Source organism: Achroia grisella, unplaced genomic scaffold, assembly GCF_030625045.1.
Source record: "Achroia grisella isolate CSIRO2021 unplaced genomic scaffold, CSIRO_AGI_Agris_v1 utg842, whole genome shotgun sequence".
In the NCBI taxonomy this organism is placed as follows: Eukaryota; Metazoa; Arthropoda; class Insecta; order Lepidoptera; family Pyralidae; genus Achroia; species Achroia grisella.
Genome location: NW_026713040.1, coordinates 433,511 through 443,423, shown reverse-complemented (window position 1 = coordinate 443,423; position 9,913 = coordinate 433,511). Strand labels below are relative to the sequence as shown.

The window sequence follows — 9,913 nt, the reverse complement described above, 5'->3', positions numbered from 1 at the left end:
CATTTGTAATGGTTTATTTAACGTCTATACCAATTTACAGCTCTATGCGAAATGCGCGTTTTGGTTAAGTTAAATGTCTATTTTGACTGGACTATACAGTATGGGGTTTTTCAAGAAGGGTATATTAAGGTTTCTTAAGGGTCGGCAACGCGCACGTGGTACCCCTGGTGTTTCAGGCGTTCATAGGCTGCGGTAACCATTTACCATCATATGGGCCGTATACTTGGTTGCCACTAACGTAGTATTAAAAAAAAAAATTAACCGTTAATATTTAAAAATTGATATAATGGACACGTGGTGTGTCTACAACCACGCTTTGTCGCAATACAATATGTATGAAACACAATACACGCATACGATGTATGAAAAGAATAGACTTTTTTGAAGTAAGTAGATAACTCATTTATTTTATTTATTTACAAGCTGTACCCGCGGTTTCACCCGTATGTAATAAATAGCCTATATGTTATTCTGATGTATAAGCTATATTACTGTAAAGTTTCATCTAAATCCGTTCAGTAGTTTTTGCGTGAAAGAGTAACAAACATGCATCTATCCATACTTGCAAACTTTCCGGTTTATAATTTTTCAGTGATATGAAAAGAAGTGAGTTTTTATTTAAATTGATGCCATATTTATTTATTATTATATCTATACATACAAATAAAATTGGAGTGTCTGTTTGTAAATTGAAATAACCGTTTTTTTACATGCATATGAATATAAATACGGTACATACACCAAAATAACATTTTTTACAATTATTGTCTGTCAGACAGACGTCTGTTTGTTTGTTGTGGCTAATCTGTGAAATGGCTGTTCCGATTTTGACGGAACTTTTTTTGGCAGGTAGCTGATGTAATAAGGAGTAAGTTAAGCTAAGCTACCTTTATTTTAGAAAAATAAAGTTATATTCCACGCCGAGAAGTCCCGGGTAAATTATGTCAGCATATAGCCTGCTCATTTTTCTATAATAATTTATAAATTGTGTCAACACATATGTAGTGTAACCCTGATTTTCCTATAATGAAATTAATTAATTATTGAATAATTAATTGTTATTAATGAATTATAAATGATCATACATTCCTAATTTAAAAGATACGCGCTCTTGGCTCATCTCTTGCCATTTTCCATGATCTTCCATCAATATCTTTAGTTGTTGATATAACACGACACCAACTTTTTCGTAATATATAAAATTCTCGTGTCAGATTCCGTCCCCTCCGTTTATAATCCTATAAAATTTTATTAGAATCAGTCAAGCCATTTTTCCGATTTTAATGAAATTTTATATGTACATTCAGTAGGTCTGAGAAAAGGCTTATAACTAATTTTTATACCCCTAAGTGTCATGTAATAATAATTTTAAATATAATAATGTGATAATAATGTAAATGTAATAAATATTATTGTAAGATTTTACACGCCGGAAACGGCAGGGCATGTTTTGGAATTATTATAATCTTAAGACCATTATGTACACATGTTCCAGTAAATAAATTGAATTGAATTGAATTGAATTGAATGGGTGGTTCACCGTAAAAATGTTTTTACATATTTATTGTAATTTATTTTTATTTTTTAGAATGTAACATATAATACATTAAATATTTATACATACAAATAAATTTATAAATACATACAACCCTAAATTTCCACTCTTCTATCACCAACCCACATGTTTTAATAGCGATTTTAATTTATAAGACAAAACAATATTTGCGGGGTCAGCTAGTAATAAATATATAAATAAAAAAGGCAATAAATAAGGTAAACAATAAAAAAAGGCGCGTCGTGCACTTACCGTAATTTTGCCCATCACTAGTATAACAAGGTCATGTAATGACCGTAAATTGCCGTCCTTTAATCTCGACAATGATGTGGTCAGGTGTGGTCGTATTGACTGCCCTGCTTAGTTGTGGAGTAGGTCAAGTGACACCATGGTGGGGGTCGGCTGTGTACTACAGACTTCTAGTTGATTCGTTTAAAGACGGAGATGGAGACGGTTTGGGTGACTTGAAAGGTTAGAAAAGAAACTATATTAATAGAATATAATTAATAAATAAATTCACAGTCATATTCTATCAAATCAAATCAGAATATCTTTATTCATGTAGATCTATTACAGACTCTAATGATATGTCAAATCGACTATTAATTATCAAATGTCCCACAATTACAATAATAAAAATTTATTGACTTAAAATTCACAGTCATATTCCATCAAATCAAATCAAAATATCTTTATTCATGTAGGTCTATTACAGACTCTAATGATATGCAAATCGACTATTAATTATCAAATGTCCCACACTTATAATAATAGTAATTTATTGACATTATATTTACAGTCATTTTCCATCAAATCAAATCAAATCTTTATTCCTGTCAAGGTTTATAGCAGACTCTTACGATATGTCAAATCTACCATCCAGAGTGTTTATTAAATTTTCTATCGGAGTACCTAAATCTTATATATAAAATTCTCGTGTCACAATATAAGTTACCATACTCCATCGAAACGGCTTTACCGATTTTTATTAAATTTTATATGCATATTCAGTAGGTCTGAGAATTAGCTATCATCTATTTTTCATACCCCTAAATGATAAGGGTTGTCGACCCCTAACATTATTTTTTTTATTTATTGGGCAAAGTTTTTTAATTTTATTTTCTTAATATGTATCATTAAAAATACATACGACCCTAAATTTTCACCCTTCTATTATCAACCCTTATTTTTTTTATAACGTTATTAATTTATATGGCAAAACAACGTTTGCCGGGACAGCTAGTTTTATATATAAGGATGTAAGTGGAGAAGGTATGAATATTGGTTTGGATATATGTGCGTATATATGTGTATGTTTGTATGAGTGTTCAATTTGCAGAACTGTACGTTAGCCGAAAGATGGAAGTATTCGTTACGTTTCCTCATAATTTATTTTCATCAGTTAATCAAAATATTAAAATAAATTCAACCTTTAAAAAATTAAACATCTGTTAAATTATATTTATTTAGCAAAGACATATTATACAGTAAACGATTAAATGAGTAACGATATATATATGGCAATAATAGTACATGGCTATTAAAAAAAACAGTTGAGTTGCCAGTTCTTCTCAATTGAATCTGTATACTGAACAGGACGGTAGGGAAAAAATATTAATACAAAAAAATTAACGTTTATTATTTATTTATATCAGGCAACTAGGCCCATATCTTATAGACTAATACATTATAGACTAACATACATATGAATGAATATTATAAAACTAATATTTAATGTACTATAGTCTGTGTGGTTACGGTACTGACGACGGCAATCTGCCACGGTAGCACCGATACACCACACCCTTAGGCGAGTAGTTCTCCTTCATGAAGGTGGGCAGCATGTTCGTAGGGACCCACAAATCAAATAAAATCGGCTAAAATTCCCTAGATGAATAGTTTTTTTTTTTGTATATTATTTATTTTAAATGTAGGTACATATTACTATATTTTGAATTGCGTACATTGAAGTTAAATAAAAAAAAATAGATTTTATTTGAATCTCTTTAATTACTTTTTTAACTTGATACATGATGTATTTGTTACAGGACTGTCAAAGCAAATTAGTTACGTGCGAGCCCTTGGTGCGGATGCTGTCATTCTATCTCCGATCTCATCGAGAAGTACAGACTGTTCAGAGCCCGGGATTATACAGCCCTCTGAAATAGACCAGCGCTATGGTAACTTAGAAGAGTTTAGTGCTGTGTTAGAGAAGGCTAAGAAGATAGGTAAGTGAAAACTTAAGCCAATGTTGTCATCATTCACCTTATCCTAAATTCAGGTAGGAGTAATATATATATACTACTAGCTGTACCCGCGATCGTTCGCGTGGAATTTAACTTAATTTTTCTAAGATAAAAGTAGCCTAAGTTACTCCTTATTACTTCAGCTACCTGCCAAAAAAAGTTCCGTCAAAATCCGTCCAGCCATTTTAGAGATTAGCCGGAACAAACAGACAGGCAGACAGACAGACAAAAATTGTAAAAAAATGTTATTTGGTGTATGTACCGTAATTATATTCATATGCATGTAGTAAAAAACGGTTATTTCAATATTACAAACAGACACTCCAATTTTATTTATATAAATAGATTGGGAAGTTTCAGTATAGTATACGTCAGTATAGTATTGTATGCAACAGTACTTTTATTTTTAGTCAATAAATTAATAAAGTCTGTAATAGACCTACATGAATAAAAATATTTTGATATGAGAGTAAACCATAACAATTTATTTCAGAACTAAAGGTACTTGTAACTTTACCTTTACAAACAGTTAGTACCGCATCTGAGTGGTTTAAATCAAGTGCTGATAAACTAAATGGATTCGAAGACTGGTTTGTATGGCGGGAAGGAACTGCTGAAGCAACACCTCAAGTACGTATTAAAAATAACTCTTAAGTAAAAGAGAAATAGAAGTAATCTTTATTCAAATAAACTTAATAGACGCAGTTTGAAGTAAACATTTTTTCTTAATTCCACCAGTCATTCGAAACGCAAAAGATCATTCTTATTGTGATCTGCTCTTTTAAATACAGTAAATACACATTAACAAAGAGGAGGCATACATTAAAATCAATTCTTAAATAGAAAAGAAATAGAAATAATCTTTATTCAAAATAAACTTGACAGAAGCAGTTTGAAGTAAACATTTTTTTTTAATTCTACCACTCACTCGAAACGCAAAGAGATCACAAGAAGAATGAGCAAGAAACTTGTGTATTGCTCTTTTAAATGCAGTAAATACACATACGACAATCAATGATAAAATAAGTCTATGCTACATATTCAATATTGTGACATAATTACAGCTTGAAAATGGTATCGATTCCTGGACATGGCACGAAAAGCGAGGCGCATACTTTGGTAAATCAGGCAAAGAAGCAATTCTTAATCTTTGCTCAGAAGGAGCAACGGCCGCATTAGCTGAAACCCAATGTGCTTGGGTACGCAGAGGAATCGCAGGTGTCCTACTTAACCCAGACTTTCCTATGGAACAGCGATGTGGAGAACAACTGCTCAGGAAAATGGTTGTTGCAGCTTTGAATTGTGCTCGCAGTTCTAATATAGACACCCCGTAAGTATTTAATGAATATAGACGAATATACTTAATTAGCTGGAAAGATAAAGTAAGAAATAAAGAAGTATTGCACAGAGTGAAACAAAAAAGGCAGATATTGAATACTATAGAAAGTAGAAGAGGAAAAATGTTAGGGCACTTGATACTGTATGATGAATTTTTAGAACTAATTATTAAGGGAAAGATAGAAAGAAAGAGGGGGAAAGGAAGACCAAGGCACAGTTACATCAAACAAATTAAAGACAGAATTGGAGTCGTGTCGTATCAAGGCTTAAAGAGTATGATGAAAGATCGTAATCGTACCAAATAAAGCCAAAATAATTTTAATTTTATCCTAAGTAAATATAATCACCTATTAAACGTGCTGAGTAGTATAATTGATATGTAAATCTCTGAAAGTTTAACATTTATCTCGTTTATTGTTATCCAGGGCAATATTAGCAGATTCATCTTTAAGTCCAGGATTAGCAGCCAAGTATTATTCAAGCGGTGGAGTCGGCGCTAATAGTATTTTAAGTAGAAGTCTAACTTCTCCATCAAGGAGTTCGACACCTGAAGTGGCACTTGCTATTTATGCTGATTTGTTGAACGCTCCTGATGATATGACTCCAACTTGGATTGTAAGTACAGTATAGAAATATTTTCCCTCAGGCAAATTAATTTAAGTCAATTTTGTGTACTCATGTTTTATGATTATACCTTCATATTCGTAAGTCTCTATAGTACTTTAACAAAGGACAATTTTTTTAAACGATTACGATGTATTTAAATTTTAATTGTTTAAATTTTATAGACGACCTCGTTGGTCTACCGGTTTTTGCACACCGTTTCACTTCCGATGGTCGCGGATTTGATTCTTTGAACGATAGTAATACTGACGACTACGATCGTTTGTAATAGTCTGGATGTTTTATTATATATATTATATATGTATTTACAGAAAAATTGCAAGTATTTCTTTCAGTTATCTAATAGCCATACCATAGACTGCTTCACTCGGGACTACATGGCTGTGTGTGAACTGTTCAGGATTATTATTATACTTTAATGAGTGATTATTTCTATGGACCTCACTGCTCATTAGTTTTACACATTAAACGTTGTAAATTCTGATTATATTTTGATGTTATCTTGATACGTAAATAGCAGCATCATTAAGTTATACAATATTTTAAAACGATTTTAATTAATATTAACCAACAGACCAGCGCACCAAATGAAAATAGGATAGCAACAAGATATGGTAGTGACATGGTAGACGCAATAAATCTAATAAGTCTAATATTACCCGGAGCTGCAATTATACAACAAGGAGACGAACTTGGAGCAGCAGATTCCATCATGGAATGGGCCTCATCATCAACATGCTGGCCTAACGAAGCTGTACCGTCAGCAGCACCATTCCCTTGGGATGATTCTCCTAATACAGGCTTCACTACTGCAGACCCATGGCTACCGGTTACTCCTAATTATAGATATGCGAATGCTAAATCAGAATTTTCAAATAACCACAGTCATGTAGGACTTGTGAGGGTTGCGGCTGCTATGAGGATATCTCCAGCTTTTGGACCTCATCTCGAGGTAATATATACTAATAATACTATTCGTTTAATATTTTTTATTGTATGAATAAAAAATATTAAACGGAACATAGGTAATAAAAATCGGTCCATTATTGATAAAGGTAAATCTTAACGTAAATAAATAATTAAAAAACATTTACGCATGCCATAGCAGCCAGTGATTAGGTTTACACTATATACCTGAAATTTGATAATCTTATAAATAATAATTATAATGGATATCTTTCTGCACGGTGAAATATTTTAAAAAATCGTCTAAGAAATTTCCTAGGCCCAAGCCCGTGTAGGGAACGTTGATGCATTAGATTCTAGTGTACTAGATGAACTGAGGATACTCTGAAAATTGCTGAAAGACAATATACGCGGAAAGCGAAATACCGCACACAGTATAAAAATGTCGTCTAAGCAAATTTCTAGAGTGAAGACCATAGAGAACGTTGGAGTATTAGATCCTAGTCTAGCAGAAGAACTAATGATACTCTTTGGTACGTGATGATGCGGGTCGAATGCTCAGATGGTAGATGATGATGGCTTCAGCAGATTACGGGGTGAATAAATGATAGATTTCACTTGATAGTCTCGAATTTAATGGCAAATATACTATTTATTACAAATTTGGTGGAGTGAACAAAATGTACGTTAGATCGATCGGTTGATATTTTAAGTCTGTACGTTACTTTGCGTATTTAAATTGGATGGGTGTGCGCTCCAATCAGAACGCTCCCTTTGTGTTGCGTTTTGTTTATGCTTGTACGTAACACTCTTTTACTCGGAAATACCGCAAATGGTGATACTCATGGCATTAGAGAAGGTGTTGTAGAAATATACTGTAAAGCAACTTAACTGTATAATTAGTTTAGTGGTAGCAGTAGAGTCAGTAAAACATATAAAGATTTTGTTTTACAGTTTTAATTGCAAAATAGAAAAAATAAGGTTTAATCATATTGATAATAAAAGAGTTTCTTAACAATACTTTTTGTTACCTGACAATGAATCAATACAAACTTAAATTTTGTTAATGATAGCATATATTTAAAAAACATCTCATATTTAATCACATTCAGAAGTTCTTTCTGATGTTTTTTAAATCGATTACTAAATATTATTTCACCATTATTTTCCTTTAGATGAAGCGACTGGGAGATGCTCTGGCAATTCTAAGATGGGGCACAGCCGGATCTCTTCTCGTGCTCTCCAACTTAGCTCGTGACCCAACAGAAGCCCAATTATCAAGGATCCATGGATTACCAGCAGAAATGACCGTCGCAGGGAGTTCAACCGGTTCCAGCCTGCAGACCGGATCTCATGTTGTTGTGGACAAGACTATCAAACTGGCTCCAGGGGAGACGTTGCTGCTGGCTGGAGGACATAGGCACTGTGGGGGCCCAGGTCCGGTGGACAAGATTGCCAACAAGTTATCAGAAGGTTGGCAGAAGATTAATAAGTATTTTAGTAGTATATAAGGTTATCGATTGAACCAATAATGTTATCAACGTTTCAATAATCAGTAACATAATATTGTTGTATAGATGTTAACATATTTTCGTTCATAAATAAATTGACCAGACCAAACCACTATCAAATGTTATTTGTCTATACGAATAAATAAAGTAGTTAGTAAGAAGCATTTAATTTGGAAGTATAAACAACTTCCAAATTAAATGCTTCTCACTAAATCGATATGATAGATATACGGTACTTACATAAAAAAAAATTAACTTTTTTGTCTGTTTATTCGTGCTAATCTCCTATATACGAATAAATAAAGCTGAAGTGTCTGTTAGTAATTTCTTTATATGCAGCAATTACATAAAAAATATATTTTTATACTTTTTGTCTGTCTGTTTGTTCTTGCTAATCTCTGAAACGGTTGGACCGAATTTGACGAGACTTTGACTCCCAGATTACTGATGTAATAAATAATAAGGAATAACTTAGGCTACTTTTATTTTAGTAAGTTTAAATATTTTAATAAAAATAAAATTTGTCGCAGCGAATTTCGCCGATAACAGCTAGTTAAGTAATAATAATATATTAATAAATCTTCACGACTTTAACCAGATACGGGGTAGTCAGAAACATTGTCGTACGTCGATGGCATTCCGAAAGCAACACTTGATGCTTAGCTTTGACAATTTAATAGAGGGAGAACCTGTCGTCGTCGCTTGAATAATTTTGGTTTGTTATAGGTGTTTCCATTACCGGAAAGTTAATCAGGATATTAATTAATCCCCATATTTGTCACAAGACCTTTGAAGTCTGGTAGACAGAAGGTAGTAATTATTACAAACAAAAAACAAACGTATCTTCACGACTGTCAGTAAAGTTGGGGTAGTCAGAGGTATTGGTCAAGTGTTGATAGTATAGTAACAGAACGAATGCCGTCGCATTTATACATTTTTGGTTTGATATCGGTGTTTACTTCACCGGAGAATTAGTCAGAAACATAAATAGTTACGCAAAGTTTTTATTGTGTCTGCCAAATTTCAACTCACGACCTTTTCATTGTAATTCACGTTAGCGAACCGCTGAACCACGACGCTCTAAAAGTAATATTATCAATAAAATTATGTAATTAAATACGTGTAATAATAATCATATCTACATTCTAAGCTATTCCAAATAAAATACATCAAATTGTATCAGATATTTAAAACATTGTAATGTTACATACTAAAAAATTACACATTCGTCAAGTAGAGGCATTCAAGAACGGTGCAAATGTAAAGAATAGAATAGAATAGAAAATTATTTATTCAAATAAACTTAATTTAAGCATTTTTGAATAGTCAATATTTTTTTTTTAATCTACCGCTCATTAGGAAAGGTGTCTCATCACAAGAAGAATAAGCAAGAAACTTGTGTTACTCTTTTAAATAATCATTTAAAGAAACTTCAAACTCCACTATGTGGTACGGAATGAGTTGAATAGATACAAAACTGTACGGGAACACGCGCGCCTCGTACGAGCCTACTTACTCCACTCTTTACTATTGTCTGCATGACCTATTTCCAAGCTAATAAGAGAAAATGTTGTTTTATATAACCTCTAACCTAGTTACAATGTCGCGCAACCTTCCGCTTACAAATAACTAAATAAAACGCGTAAAGATTAAATAAATTGGGATATTAACATAGGAAATTACTTAAAAATCGATTACCACTTCTAAGAGAGTCCAATAAAAACATATAACCA

At 32.5% G+C, this 9,913-nt stretch overlaps 1 protein-coding gene across 1 annotated transcript; it reads left to right on the top strand.

Moving 5' to 3' along the window:
- The first annotated feature begins 1,825 nt into the window (after nucleotides 1-1,825).
- Nucleotides 1,826-8,180, top strand: LOC131852335 (maltase A3-like). The gene is made up of 7 exons (XM_059203001.1): nucleotides 1,826-2,026; nucleotides 3,604-3,783; nucleotides 4,295-4,431; nucleotides 4,866-5,131; nucleotides 5,565-5,754; nucleotides 6,338-6,715; nucleotides 7,845-8,180. The coding sequence occupies exons 1-7, from the start codon at nucleotides 1,846-1,848 to the stop codon at nucleotides 8,178-8,180; spliced, it is 1,668 nt and encodes a 555-aa protein (XP_059058984.1). The 5' UTR covers nucleotides 1,826-1,845.
- The last annotated feature ends 1,733 nt before the right edge of the window (nucleotides 8,181-9,913 follow it).